At 41.3% G+C, this 15,551-nt stretch overlaps 1 protein-coding gene across 1 annotated transcript in view; it reads left to right on the top strand.

Annotated features, from left to right (window-relative positions):
• Nucleotides 1-15,551, top strand: part of RTKN2 (rhotekin 2) — a 233,684-nt gene that overhangs the window by 206,166 nt on the left and 11,967 nt on the right. Inside the window, exon 12 of the mRNA XM_030203115.1 lies at nucleotides 9,054-9,161. Within this exon, the coding sequence (XP_030058975.1) occupies nucleotides 9,054-9,161 (108 nt within the window). The remainder of the gene's footprint in view (nucleotides 1-9,053; nucleotides 9,162-15,551) is intronic.

The raw sequence follows: 15,551 nt of genomic DNA, 5'->3' as shown, positions 1-15,551 counted from the left end.
GGGAAAATCTGCTTCAGTACAAGGAAAAGAAAGCCACAGACGGAACCCCTGTTGTAGTGACATACAACCCAGAGCTGGAAAAATTGAGGAAAATCATAAGAGATCTGCAGTCACTACTCCAGGAGGATGAATTACTGAAAGAGATATTCCCATCCCCACCAATGCTGGCCTTCCGACAGCCACCCAATTTAAAAAACAAGCTAGTGAGAAGCAAGCTCTCAACAGAAACCCATAAAGAAGTGAATGGCACACATCCTTGCAATATATCCAGCTGCAAACTATGCCAAAACATTTCACAAGACCCCACAATCATTCACAAAGGAAAAATATTCAACATAAATGAATCCTTCACATGTTCATCTTCCAATGTAGTATATGTCATCCAATGTAAAAAGTGTGATGAAGGGTGCTATATTGGAGAAACAAGCCAGATGCTGAAGAAGATTTAATTTACATAGACATCATATGAAAAATGCCAGTGCCAATCAGTGCCTCTGTGGGACAGCACTTTAAAAAGCCAGAACACTGTACCAGTGATTTTATGGTAAGAATACTTAAAACGAAACTTTAAAACAATACAGGAATGCAAGACCTTTGAAGTCAAAATGATTAAATATTTTGACACCCACCAGACAGGACTTAACAAAGATCTGGGGTTTCTAGCCCATTATAAACCATGAAATGTCACTGCTTTGTCACCCTCTGATCACCATGCGTATCTCCCTGTCCCTCATCTTCTCAGCCCTCTCTATTTCTCACCTAGCCCACCCCTCCCTCATCCTTTCAGACTGCCACTGAAATACTTTGATGTTTCACTTATATATGCTGTTACTTATCAAAATTAGCTTATTTCTGATCTGACGAAGAAGGGCTACCTTCGAAAGCTAATCTACTACTACTACTTAACATTTCTAGAGCGCTACTAGGGTTACGCAGCGCTGTACAGTTTAACAAAGAATGACAGTCCCTGCTCGAAGGAGCGTACAATCTAAAGGACGAAATGTCAAGTTGAGGCAGTCAAGATTTCCTGAATAAAGGTGTAGTAGTTAGGTGCCGAAGGCGACATTGAAGAGGTATGCTTTGAGCAAGGATTTGAAGATGACTAGCGAGGTGATTAAATGTACAGATGACACGGAATTATTCAAAGTTGTCAAAAAGCATGCGGATTGTGAAAAATTGCAGGAAGACCTTAGGAAACTGGAAGACTGGACATTCAAATGGCAGATGAAATTTAATATAGACAAATGCAAAGTGATACACATTGGGAAGAATAATCCGAATCATAGTTATCTGATGCTAGGGTCCACTTTAGGAGTGAGCACTCAAGAAAAAGGCCCAGGTGTCACTGTAGACAATAAGCTGAAATCTTCTTCCCAGTATGCAGTGGTAGCCAAAAAAGCAAACAGGATGATAGGAATTAGGAGAGAGATGCAAAATATTATAATGCCTCTGTATTTCTTCATGGTGTGAACTTACTTTAGTATTCTGGTCACCATATCTCAAAAAAGATATAGCAGAATTAGAAAAGGTTCAAAGAAAAGTGGCTAAAATGATAAAGGGGATGGAACTCCTCTCATGTGAGGAAAGGCTAAAGAGATTAGGGAACTCCTCTCATGTGAGGAAAGGCTAAAGAGATTAGGGAACTCCTCATATGAGGAAAGGCTAAAGAGGTTAGGGTTCTTTAACTTGGTAAAAAGACGGCTGAGTGATGTGGAACGAGTAGAAGTGAATCAATTTAAGTTCAAAGACTAAGGGACACTGAATGAAGTTACATAGAAATGCTTTTAAAACAAATAGGAGGAAATATTTTTTTACTTAACGAATAGTTAATCTGTGGAACTCATTGCCAGACGATGTGGTAACAGCAGTTAACATATCTGGGTTTAAAAAGGTTTGGACAAGTTCCTGGAGGAAAAGACCATAGTCTTCTCTTGAGACAGACATGGGGGAAGCCACTGCTTGCCCTGGGACTGGTAGAATGGAATCTTGTTACAATTTGTGTTTCTGCCAGGTAATTGTGACTTGGATTGGCCACTCTTGGAAACAAGATACTGGGCTAGATGGACCATTGGTCTGACTAAGTTCTTATGTTCTTATGACAGGCCCTCTCCCAAAAATATCTTTAAAAGTATCTGTTATGGGGCTGCAAAACTGTGACAGGCAAGTCACAGAGGGTATACTGTGGGGTCTTGCTGCACATATGTTTGGAGGGCTGCAGTCAGTTAAGCATTCTTTACTGTTCTAAGTTATCCCTTTTTCATGACTGAGATTTAGACTGAAAAAATATGTAGTACATCTAAAGTATTTTTCTCCTAAAGATCTGATTGTGGTTAATATTGGTTTGAAAGATATTTCAGTACTGTTTTAAATCAGCCTGTGCTAGACTGGTGAACAGTATGCAGACACAGGTGTTTCATTAATAATATCTCTTAAGTGTGTTACTCAGAGGTCACATTTATGGATTTTGTAACTGTTAATATGCCAAAATAATGAGAAGTTTAATTTGTGAGAAGTCTTTATTGAAAACCAAGAACCAGTACAATATTATAAGAATGATCTTGTGCAGAACACAAAAAACCCAATGACAAGCAAAAAGAAATAAGTCTCCTCTAGAGGAATGTACAACCTTGGAGAAGCAGAAGGACCTAAACTAATACTTCTAAACCTTTTTCAGTCCCCCCCCCCCCCCAAAAAAAAAAAAAAAACCAAAAGGTGCCCCCCCAGTCAGCTGGCATTCTGGATCACTGGGTGAAAAGCTGTACAAATGTTAATAAGAGCAATGAGTCACAAAAGATGCCCAAATAGCCTTTCATTTAGTAAGAGTATGGTGATGAGTTGCCAGCAAACACTTCATTTCACCAATATACCAAAGTTTAGTCACCTTTTTTGCCAAGAGGGCACTGTGGAGTGTTTCCAGTGTGCTGCCAGAATCACATGAGCCGTACACATGGCATGGCAGAACAAACACGGGTGAGCGACATAGGCCCAGTGATTTCCTGGGAAATGAGTTCATTGGAGTCCAGGAAATCTGTTGACCTAACCATCTCTGTAACTGATGTTGAATAGCTCTTTAAGCTTTGGTCTTCACACAACTCCAGCATAGTGCTTGGCTCTCTGCAGCCCGTCCAACAAATAGAAGGGGCCCCAGGAAACATATGATGAAGATGTACAAGAGTAAGGTACCATCTGAGCGTTACTTTAAATTCATTTTTCTTAAAAAGGCTCTGAAACAGACACCTTCTTACAAAGCTCTCTCCATAATATTCTACTCATCCTCAGTGGAAATCCCCAGTTCACGCTGGCAATTTTGATGATTGAGATCATAAGTGTGGATCTGCTTCCATTTGAAATTTATACAGACCCTTAGAATCTCTAGAATCCTCACAAAATTTTTTTTCTAGAAAAGAATCGTTTTGCAATATCCTTTGTTTATTAGGAATTGCAGAGAAAAAAAATGCCACAGTTGACTAAGCATAAATTTCATGAGGCAATACTTGATAGAAAGGAAGAAAGATTTTCTCATCAAGAAACTCACCTTAAGTGCCAAGTCGCCAAGCCAAGGGAAGCCTAGCAAATAAAAAGTACCAGGAATAAGACCGAGAGGAAAAAGGGGATTAAGAACATTCGGAATATGACGTGACAAAACCAGGTCAGGAATAGGGAAAAGCACATCCAAATAGTAACAATTAAGGGACATAGGCCACCCCTGAGATGTTGATACTTACGGGGAAGCCACATTAAGTAACACAACGGATAAGGCCCCACAAAGGCTTGCTCTAAATGAACCTAAATTTTATGGGGTTGTGCTTGAAGCCATTCAATCGCCACCTGCCCCTGGGCCGCCTTGTAGTACCGAAAAGACATTAGGTATACAGAGACCCACCCCCCCTTTTTTTTATATATATCTGTAAAGAAAGAAACGAGGCAGACGGGGCCTCTAATGCCGACAAATAAGCCTAGTCTTGCAAACCAGATAAAATCCCACTTGACAATCGGTAACAAGAGGAAGAACTTGAAACAAATGGCGGGGTAAAATATTCATTTTGAGCATAGCTATTCTGCCAAACCAAGTCAAATTGAAACAGTCCCAGTTCTCTAGTTCCCTAAAGAGCTCCTGAACCAGGATGGGATAGTTAGCCAAGAACAAATCTGGAATTTGACAGAGTGACAGCAACACCTAAATATTTAATCCTGTGTTCCCACCAGAACAAAAAGAAGTACTGATGTGTATCCCAAAACTATCCGAGGAGTATCAATAGCCAGGGCCTCCATATTTGTCATGTTAATTTTAAAACTGGAAGAATATTCTTCAAGTTAGGGAGCAAGACCAAAGGTTGGGTCAGAGAAAGCAGCATGTCATACACAAATAATGCCAATTTGTAATTCCAATCCCCAATAGGAACACCCATGATGTCCATATTCAAATGAATTGCCACTGCTAGGGGCTCTATTATGACAGCAAAAAGCACTGGGGACAAGAGACAAACAAGTTAAAGAAAAACATGCCCTAGGGGAGGAATAAAAAGCCTGAATCCAGGTCTAAAAGTAGGAAACCATACCAAAATGCTTCATCACCTGCATCATAAAAGGCCAATGGATGCTATCAAATGCCTTTTCGGCATCTAGACCTAAAAGGCACAGTGGCAGGTGATTCTGCCTGACATGATAAAGTAGATCAACCATCCATCTCACATTATCTATTGCTTGCCGATGAGCTACAAAGCTCACCTGATCAGGATGTTTTAAAGACGAAAGAACAACTGCTAGCCAGTTGGCTAAAACTTTGGCCAAGAGTTTGACAGAGTTAAGAACCAAGATTGGGTGGTAGGACACAAATTCCATGTTAACCTTCCCCAGGTTAGGGATCACCGCTATTCAGGCCTCCATCATAGATAGGGGCAGGGCCTCCCTATTGCGGACTCGATAAGGATGTTAGCCAACAATGAGGCCAATTCTCCTGCAAAATGTTTAGAAAAAGCATTCTGCAGACCCTCCAAATCTGGTAGGGCTTTGATAACCTTCTTGACCTTATCTGGAGTAATAGGACAGTCCAAGCACATGTGTTGTCCCCGTCAACTTAGGAAGATCATGAGAAGACAAATATACCTCAATCACATCCTGCCAATAGTGAGATCCTTAGAATGAAAACAGGAACGAATTTGAGACAATTTAACCAAATAGTGAGCCATCCCATCCCCCAGTTTATTGGTGATGCGATCAGCCCAAAGCTTACTTAGCTTAAAAGCCAGTGAGCGACCGGGTTTATTACCCTGTTCATAGTGAGACTAGCTATCTCTGATTTACAAAACTTAGCTAATCTGAATAAAGACTATCCAACTTCATTTTCGCGGTCTGTAACGCGTGCAAAACTGAGGCACACCTAGTAGCTTTATGTCATGCCTCCAAAAGATTATTAGTAGAGAGGGAACTAGCTAGTTAGCCTCATGTTCGGGTTCGCTTACTAGCCTTTTGGAGAAAATAGCCTCACATAACTGCCTTTAAGGCATCCCAGACTATACCCAAAGGGAGGACCTGAATGCAAATTAATTTCTAAGTAATCCTGAAGTAAACTATGGTATCCCACAAGGATCTCGGCATCCTGTAATGAGTGTATTGACAGACCGTCTCATGTCTGTTTCCTCCTCCTGAAGAGACGGAAGAATGGCCCGTACTGGAGCGTGGTCATAGTAATACTACCAATACCAGAGGACCCACCCCATCCCGTAACAACTTGTCTACAAAAAGGTAATCTGTACGTGAGTAGGACCAACGCGAATCAAATAAAAAGTGTAATCCTGAACAGTAGGATGGGCTAAGCGCCACACATTATAGAGACCAAGGTCACGCGAAAAAGACCCCAAAGCCTGCAAGAGCAAAAAATCAGTGCCCGCAGATCCAATAGAATGGTCTAGGGTCGAAGATATGGTGGCATTAAAATCTCCCCCCCCCCCCCCCCCTCCAAATGATCAGTGTACCTTGTACTAAGATCCATAACCCCATACGAAGCTTACCATAGAACTGTTCCTGGCTTTCATTTGAAGCTTAAACTGAGGCCAAAGTGACCTCAAGTTGGTCTAGGCGAAGATGAAAAACAAGTACCGTCTCTCCGGGTCTCTGTTAATTTTTTCAACCTGAACCTGTAGGGAAGAATGGAGCAATATAGCAACCCCTCACTTCTTAGAATCGTTTGCAGCGGAAGCACAAAAAACATGAGGATGAGACAGGAACTTTTCATGGCTGCATCAAACTTTTCATGGCTGCATTAAAAATGTGTTTCCTTCAAAAATAATACATGAGGTTTAGAGAGACGCATTTCTTTAAATAACTGTTGCCTTTTCTGAAGGAAATTCAAACCCTTTACATTATAAGTGAAAAGTTTTAAATCAGCACACATATAGAAAGAGTAATAATTCAAATGTAAAACAAGAAAATACAAAAACCCAGAACTTCAAGTGAGAAAACAGCCAGCCCATTCCCCCCATCCCAAATTCCCACACGCACATCAAACACCAAACAGAAGTCACCAAGGACCTCATAGGATTTAACTCACAACACAAAACCAACCCTCTGTCTCCCACCCCCACATTCATACCAATGCAAACCTTTGAGAGCAAATGACTATCCAACCATCCATTCAGCCTAAGAAGCACCCATCCCAGTTCTACTAAGAATATATTCCACAAAAAGGCAATTATTTGCAGAAGTACAGAGACCCCATAAATAGAAAAGAAAGAGCTTAAACACTATCTCACAGAGTACAAAAGTCACTGGGCAACCACCCCTGCATTGTGCTGTGGAGTTTTCCGTTCCTTGTTGGGCACCTGTTTTCACTGTTGGAGTTTGACTCAGGTCACAGGAGCCACAGAACTAGGAAGCAAGGCAGAGGAAGCAAAGCTCAAGTTCCAATGAAGTGGATTTGGGTACAAACGATCCTTACTATATAGTCAGGACAACTGTGGCCCCGCCTTTGGGGACACTCTGAAAATGGAGGTTCTATTAGCTCCCCCGATTCTCCACATCATCTAGTTTATAGAGGTTGTCTTCATAATTTGTAGTTAGCTGAAGCAAACAATAGTCCGAGGTGGATAGTAATTCAGCATGCTCCTCAATTGAGTTCATCCACACGGCCACCCAGCTCCCAGAAGTCTGCACCAATGGCGTCCATGTGGTCCAAAATCTCCTTTTGGATTCCTTAATTTTGTCTTGAATCTCTGAGAAGTACTCCCGCAGGACATCCTTCTTCACTGGGGCTGGATGAGTTTCAGTGAGGGATAGTGCCAAGTTAGAGGGAGAGAGGAGGGGCCAGAGAAGCATGGCAGAGAGCTCCCTTACCAATCTGTGGGCCCAACTGACATTTTCCTTCCTTCCTAGTCGAATAGGATAACTTGCTCATATTTCTACACAAGTACTCAACTTGAAATCACAAATAAGGGGAGAAGGAAGCACGGATGGTTGAGGATACTGCTGATCAACATGGGGTGCTAGCAGGAGCTAAAGGCCATTTGGCACCATGACGTCACTTCCTCTAAAATAGTGAGTTTTAAAAATTATATATATCCTTGTAAAATCAAAATTAGTAGTTAAAATTGCATGGGTAAGACTAAACATTTTGGTGGCCCCCAGAACTTTCTTGTGTCCACTTTACAGCCCTTTACATGAAAAGTTTGGAGACCCCTGCTCTAGACCATAAACTGTTCTTGCTTACTACCTCAGAAGAACTGATTCTATCAGAAGGTCTATGCAGCTTATCTCCTTTGACCCTAATAGAATGGCCATTCCTGTTGCCAAATACACTTTAGCAAATTAGCTAGCATTCTATACCTCTAACGACTAAAGTGAAATCTTATCTGTTCAGAACCAGTTCAGTTACACTGGCTCTAATGAATCTGATTTGCTAGATACTGTTTGTAAAGTAGCAACCTAGTCCTCACTTCATACCTTTCCCTCATATTGGTGCTTTGATCAGTCCATAGTAAGTGATAGTGCAGTTGGTCAAGCTGTGTTGGTCAATCTGCGAGTTTGCAACTCTCATACCGTCTTGACTTTTTCAGGATGTTCCTGAACAATGGGCAATCCATAAACAGTTGGGCAGTGCTGAGCCTGGGAGTCACCCACTTGTGTTTCTGACTGAATCCTGCTTGTTGATGAAAAATTCAGATGTTTTCCATAGACAGCAAAATCAATCAGGCACAAAATACTTTCGTCCTCCCTGAAAATTGCATTAATTTTTGAGCTATAGAACTGAGATGCAGAGGAGATTGCCATACATGATCAGAATTGTACACTTAAGTTCTGAGCTCTGGAAGAGCTGTTTTATCCTGGTGACATGTTACCCACTTGTATTCCTGATTAATTCTGCTGTCTACTGAAAACGTCTGTTAAAGGTGAGCAATAGTTCTTTATTTAAATATTTGAAAGAAGTGGAACAAAGTATGCTTTATGGTTTTGTTTTTTTGCTAAAGAAAAAAAGACTATGAATGCTGTGAGAAGGGAGTTTAAATAAATAAATAACCAACCAACCTAGACTGGATGGTAGTGGGCCAGCAAATATGAAGCTGCAGTGGCATTCCTAGGGGTCTGACACCTGGGGCGGATCGCCGATGCGCCCCGCCCCCGGGTGCAGCGCGGACCCCCCCCGCGAAGGAACCCCCCCCCCCCCCCCCGGGTGCACGTCACTGGGGGGGTGCCGCGTGCGCCTGTCCTCCGTTGTTCCATGCTTCTTCTCTGCCCCGGAACAGGAAGTAACCTGTTCCGGGGAAGAGAAGAAGCATGGAACAACGGAGGACAGGTGCGCGCGGCACCCCCCCAGCAGCGTGCACCCGGGGCGGACTGCACCTACCGCCCCCTCCCCTAGGAACGCCACTGTGAAGCTGACTAGTTACATTTATTGGCTTGTGAATACAATAAGCTTACTTTTAGGAATGACCTCTGTGCTTGATGCAGTGTTATCATAAACATAATGTTTTTGGCTTAAGAGGCATTTTTTTCAGTGGAATACATTCTATATCGTTTTTAAAGGCATATTGAATACATTTACTTTGTTCTTTTCTTAGGCCAGTGGAAGCATTGCGCTGAAGAACTGATGAAAATTGAAATAATGTCACCACGGAAACCACCTTTGTTCTCAACAAAGAAGGCAACTTCAGTCTACCATGATATGAGTAAGTGCAGTGCCCTATATATTCTGCAGTGGAACAAAAAAACACATTGTTTATGTAGATGTGGTTTCTCCTGTTGACATTAAGCTGCTGTTCCATACAAGTACAGTCCAGATAATATACCAAACAGCTGGCATAATTGAGTATTGACTGCGTATCAAATATCTGACTTGGTAATACTAGAATTAATGGGTTTGCATATATTTTAACAATGTAGTAAAATCTCTCTTATATCTAGGTAGATATCTATATCCACTTATCTACTGATTCCCACACACACACTGAAATCATGGTACCGATAAATAAATTCTATTATACATTTTTACTGATGAAGACTAAGGGATGTTACTTTGTTATGGGATGCCATAAACAAGGTCTTCTGTTAGGCACTACCAAAGTGCAATACCTGCAGCAATTTCTCATTTCCATCTGCAGCATATACATGCTTCCTCCAGTTTTAGATTTGGCTTCAGTGAGAACAGAATATGATGATGCAGCCTTCTTTTGAAAGATTATTTTTGTCACAGCATTGTGTGTGATTTTGCCACAGTGGCAGCTGGCCAATCCACAGGGAGTGTGGGGTGACAAATTGTGCATTGCTATCACATCAGTAAGAGGTAATATAGGTCTGCCTAAGGCCCTTTAATTTTAGAGATAAACTTACCTCATGACTGTGAAAGCCCTCTTCCCCCCCCCCCCAACACCACTGTCTCTCAAATAAGGAATCACTGTGTGGGGGTGGAGGGTAGTTGGATATGTGTAATAATATTTTACCCCACCATACAGCTTGAAATGTGACACTTTTTTTCTGAATTCCTGAGTTCTACCATTGCCTGTTTGTTTAATGCCTTTGCCTTCAGGACAATTTTTTGAGAAAGCAATTATCAGGCTTTAAAACCTGCTGCCACTGCTTCTATGAGTTAATTATAACAGTCCTTTGATTATTTATAAATCTCCATACTTATATTGACTTGCTAGACGACTAGTCTGCCAAAACTTGCAATTCCATTGATGTATTTTAATCAAAGTGCATCACTCTGGGCTAAAGTGTTAAGAAAAGCTGTTAAACATTTTTAGGTATACATTTTAAGCGCCTCTTTCAATACGAACTCAAAAAATACATTTGACAGAATAATCTTTCTAATCTGTATTTAGGAGCTACTATGCTGAATTGTGATAAAGAAATGGCAACTCAAGTACCCAAAATTAAAAAATATATTAAGCACAGATAAAGATTATTATCAGAGAACAAACAAGATTGCAAGTCCTCACAGGTGAGTGAAGTCATCCAGTGGAGTCCAGTGTGGGTAAAATCTATATGCATCATCAACCACACTGTGCCAAGGAATGGAGCATAGCATCTTTAGGCTTCATTTTTCCATGGAGAGAATAACATGGCATTCTCATACTTCACAGAATGTTTTTTGTTTTCTTTTTTGATGATTTTGAGATAGCATTGAGAACTTCTACACTGGCTATTGGATTTCACAGGCTCTCATGGCTGAAAATGTATGTGCAGGAAAAGCTTGCAGATGTACCTTGTCAAGAGAGAGCCTTTTTTTCGGAGATAAGGCCAAAAAGCCAATTTTTTTCATAAAGTTCCATTATGAAAATGTTGAAATCGCACTTTAAAACCAACTTTGATCCAACTTTCCATTCTTCTAGGAGGTATGCGAGTGGGGACATAAATAGATTCAGCAAGGACCTTGCTCTCGCCCAGGCAATAGAGCCTCGGCTGCTACTCATCTACAAGCTCCCCTTGACAAGAATTCTGTATCCATGCCAGATGACTTTCTAGTGCAAAATGGAAAAATGCATTTCTGTAAATCATTAGTCCATGATAACATATGACCACTAGGTTCTATAGATCATCTAATACAGTTGTAGACTGTGTATACTTGACATTTACACTGTCATCATTAGGAAATACCATGTGGGGTAGACTCCAATTCCCTCCCCTAGGGCCTAATTTATAATTTTGGGTTGCCTTCTTTATAAGAAAGTGTAAAATGAAGAAAGGGATTTTTACCCAAGAAATATTAACAGCAAGAAGCCGGCAAAAGAATCAGTTGGACTGCTAGATGACCGAGAGGAAAAGGGGCAATCTTTGCTTCGATCTTCACCGAGGAAGATTTGGGAGAGATACTGGTGCTAGAAATGGTATTCAAAGCTGACGAATTAGAGAAACTGAATGAAATCTCTATAAACCTGGAGGATGTACTTGGGGCTATTTGACAAATTGCAGAGTAGCAAATCTGGACTGGATGGTATTCATCCCAGAGTACTGATAGAATTGAAAAATGAACTTGCAGAAGTATTGTTAGTAATATGTAATTTTTCTTTAAAATCGAGAATGGTACCAGAAGATTGGAGGGTGGCCAATGTAACGCCGATATTTAAAAAAGGTTCCAGAGGGGATCCGGGAAATTATAGACGGTGAGCCTGACATTGGTGCCGGGCAAAATGGTAGAGATTATTATAAAGAACAAAATTACAGAGCATATCCAAAAGCATGGATTAATGAAACAAAGCTAACATGGATTTAGTGAAGGGAAATCTTGCCTTACCATTCTATTGCATTTCTTTGGTGAACAAACGTGGATAAAGGTGAGTCGGTTGATATTGTGTATCTGGATTTTCAAAAGGCGTTTAGTACCTCATGAAAGACTCCAAAAGAAATTGGAGAGTCATGGGATAGGAGGTAGTGTTCTATTGTGGATTAAAAACTGGTTAAAAGATAGAAAACAGAAAGTAGGGTTAAATGGACAATATTCTCAATGGAGAAGGGTAGATAGTGGGGATCCCCAGGGGTCTGTGCTGGGACCGTTGCTTTTTAACGTATTTGTAAATGATCTAGAGATGGGAGTAACTAGTAAGGTAGTTAAATTTGCTGACAACACAAAGTTATTCAAAGTTGTTAAATCATGGGAGGATTGTGAAAAATTACAAGAGGACCTTATGAAACTGGGAGACTGGGCGTCTAAATGGCAGAATAAGTTTAATGTGAGCAAGTGCAAAGTGATGCATGTGGGAAAGAGGAACCCGAATTATAGCTATGTAATGCAAGGTTCCACGTTAGGAGTCACCGACCAAGAAAGGGATCTTGGCATCGTCGTCGATGATACATTGAAACCCTTTGCTCAGTGCACTTAGGTGACTAAGAAAGCAAATTATTAGGAAAGGAATGGAAAACAAAAATGAGGACGTTATAATGCCTTTGTATCGGTCCATGGTGCGACTGCACCTCGATTATTGTGTTCAATTCTGGTCACTGCATCTCAATAAAGATATAGTGGAATTAGAAAAAGTACAGAGAAGGGCAACAGAAAGGGAATGGGACGACTTCCCTGTGAGGAAAGGCTGAAATGGCTAGGGCTCTTCAGCTTGGTGAAAAGACAACTGAGGGGAGATTTGATAGAGGTCTATAAAATAATGAGTGGAGTGGAACAGGTAGGCGTGAATCATTTGTTTACTCTTTCCAAAAATACTAGGACTAGGGGGCATGCGATGAAGCTACAAAGTAGTAAATTTAAAATGAACCATAGAAACATTTTCTTCACTCAACGTGTAATTAAACTCTGGAATTCGTTGCTAAAGAATGTGGTAAAGGCGGTTAGCTCAGCAGGTTTTAAAAGGACGGCTTCCTAAATGAAAAGTCCATAGACCATTATTAAAATGACTTGTGGAAAATCCACTTCTTATTTCTAGGATAAGCAGCATAAAAAGTATTGAGCTTTTTTTGGGATCTTGCCAGGTATTTGTGACCTGGATTGGCCACTGTTGGAAACAGGATGCTGGGCTTGATGGACCTTTGGTCTGTCCCAGTGTGGCAATACTTAAGCACTTAAATGTTATTTTCCCCATTGTTTGCAATTATGTTTCCCGTTTTTTCTTGAAAGCAACCTCTAGTTAAGGTCAAATTGTTTGTCTTCTGAGAATGTAAAATCAGGGCTGCTGTTTACCCTTCTGTACTTGGAGAGTAGCTGTTACAGGTAAATGCTGAAAATAATTTATCCTAAATTATATAAAAACACAGATTTCCTTGACATCCACCAGACCAGTCCAGATCAATGGGTTACACTCATCCACCAGCAGAAGGAGACAGAGAAAATAGTGGAGTGCTCAGCATTTTCTCTGTCTCCTAGTGGATGGTGGACGGATTATGCAGCTCCTGATTTTTTCATCTCTCAGTTGAGCAGTTATAGCTGATAATTGGAGATTTCCTGTCTGTAGTGGATGATACCTGGTGGGGCTGGGTCCCTCATCCATTAGCTGGGGTGACACCCTATGGAGCTGGCACCCCCCCCCCCCCCCCCCCCCAGCTGCCTCTTCAGCCTAATGTAGTGGCGTAGAGGAATATTACAAGGCTCTCCGTTGTTTCCCCAGTGAGATGCATTGTGGGACACTTTTAAACAGCAAGTATTTGACTATGTCCTTTGCTGTTCCTCCCTTCTTGTCTACCCAGCCTCACCCCATGTCGGGTCCATACTGCTTTCCCGCTTTCTGCTCTTTGTTGGACCTGTGGTAGGGACAGCGGCTCGTTGGTGCTGTTCCCCTTCTGGGGTTGAGTTTAGTGCTACAAAAAAAGAGAGAGAGAGACAGAAACGTGTAAGACATAATTTTTCCATTAAGGCCCTTCTACTAAAGTGTGTTAAGTTTTGGGTTTAATATGCTATAATACAGGATTTTAGGCAAGCCCCAAACTAATGCTGTATCAAGAAAGGACAGTTTCACTATTTTTTTATTGCAGGTCGGGTGTCAACATTTAGATTATTGTGTAGTACCTTCTCCCAGAGAATGTTAAGGCAGTCAGTGCACATTAAGTGCAGTGTGTTAACTTCCACAAGCCTTCCACTCCCATTCTTCACCCATGCCACATGTGAGAGAAATTTACAAAATCTAATGTGCACTTTAATGTGTGGTAACAGGCCAAACTACTGTAAAACTCCTTAACGTGGTCATGTGGTAGCCCATTTCCACATGTCAACTGTATGTTAAGTGCTTATTCACTTTAGTAAGAGGGTCCCATTGTCTACTAAATTATAAGCATGTTTTTTGGAATACATTTTCAGAAGAGGGCATGAATGTTCTATTTAACATCTAGAAGAACTGAATAGTCAGTGACGTTGCATTTTTCAATAGGCCATTCTTAATTGGTAACAGCGCTGTAGCCACAGGTGGGCCTGGGTAGACAGGGGCTCACTCAGCAGTAGCGAACATCATCTTTGTAACTAGTGGGGATTCCCAGGTCCTGCCAGATGAAGACATTCCCTGTAAAACTCCGGGCCTTCTGAATGCTGTATCAGTCAGCGGCTGTATCAGTGCTGGCATCCCCTTGCATTTTAATTTCTCATGCATGTTTAGTTCATGCATGAAAATACTGAGCATGTGCGGCCGAGGTGTCAGCATCTGTAGCTGGAAATGTGGCCACTGACTACCACAGCATTCAGAACGTTTGGGGGTTTTGCAGAGGATGTCTTCATCTGGCAGGGCATGGGGATCTCTGCTAGCCAAAACATTAATTGGTTATGATTTTTTTTTTTGAGGGGGGGGAACAGAGGAAATGCTTGTGCCCTCCATTCCATCTCTGGGCCTACTGAGTTATCTGTGTCAAATCTGTGGATAATCTGAATCTACCATATTTATGAAACTAAAACTTACACCAAGGTTTTGACGTAACCATTTAAGAATAAAATACTTTCAGTGAATTTAACTTACTAAGAAGTGATTTTTCTTGGGTGCATATATATATAAGGGATCTTGGCTATTTTTGATGCAGGGGCTAGCTAGTATGTTTAAAAAAAAAAAAAAAAGCTTCAGTGTGAGAGCCAGGACCATCACCATACAAAGCAGCAGATACCCTATCAACCTCCACCATCCTGTCTCCACCTCCATCCTCTTAAGTGAGCTCTCCCTGAGACTTGTTTGTGCCACCTTTTGAACAGCTATTCTGTTTTCTTTCAGCACCACATAGTCTGTAATTTGCAGTGAATCTGGTGCTCTGTTAAGTTCTGTGAAAATAATTTTGGGCAGCACATAGCTCAAACTCACCGAAAGCTGTTATGGAGGTATGCCAGCAGCAAGTCTGAGAAAAAGGCAGTTTTCTTCCTCTACCGCTCGTCTGCAGCCACTTCTCCCTTCTCACCCACTTTTCAAGCTCCCCTTCACTTTTTACCCCATCTTCCCCTCATCCTCCCTTCTCTGCTGCTCCAAGATTTCTTTCCATAGTCTTTGGAAGCTGGCTAGATGGGTTCTGCCAGCCACATGAGGCTATCAGATGAAGGGTATCTTGTGTTTTGATATAAATGATGGTCCCATATCACAGTTTGCATTAATTAGGCCCTTGGCTGGTACTCCTAGCAGAAGGTAAGGTTTGAATTGCTCTGAAAACTG

The sequence above is a fragment of the Microcaecilia unicolor genome, chromosome 5 (assembly GCF_901765095.1).
Source record: "Microcaecilia unicolor chromosome 5, aMicUni1.1, whole genome shotgun sequence".
NCBI lineage: Eukaryota > Metazoa > Chordata > Amphibia > Gymnophiona > Siphonopidae > Microcaecilia > Microcaecilia unicolor.
Note: the sequence above shows the minus strand (reverse complement) of the source record. Positions and strands in the feature narration are given on the sequence as shown.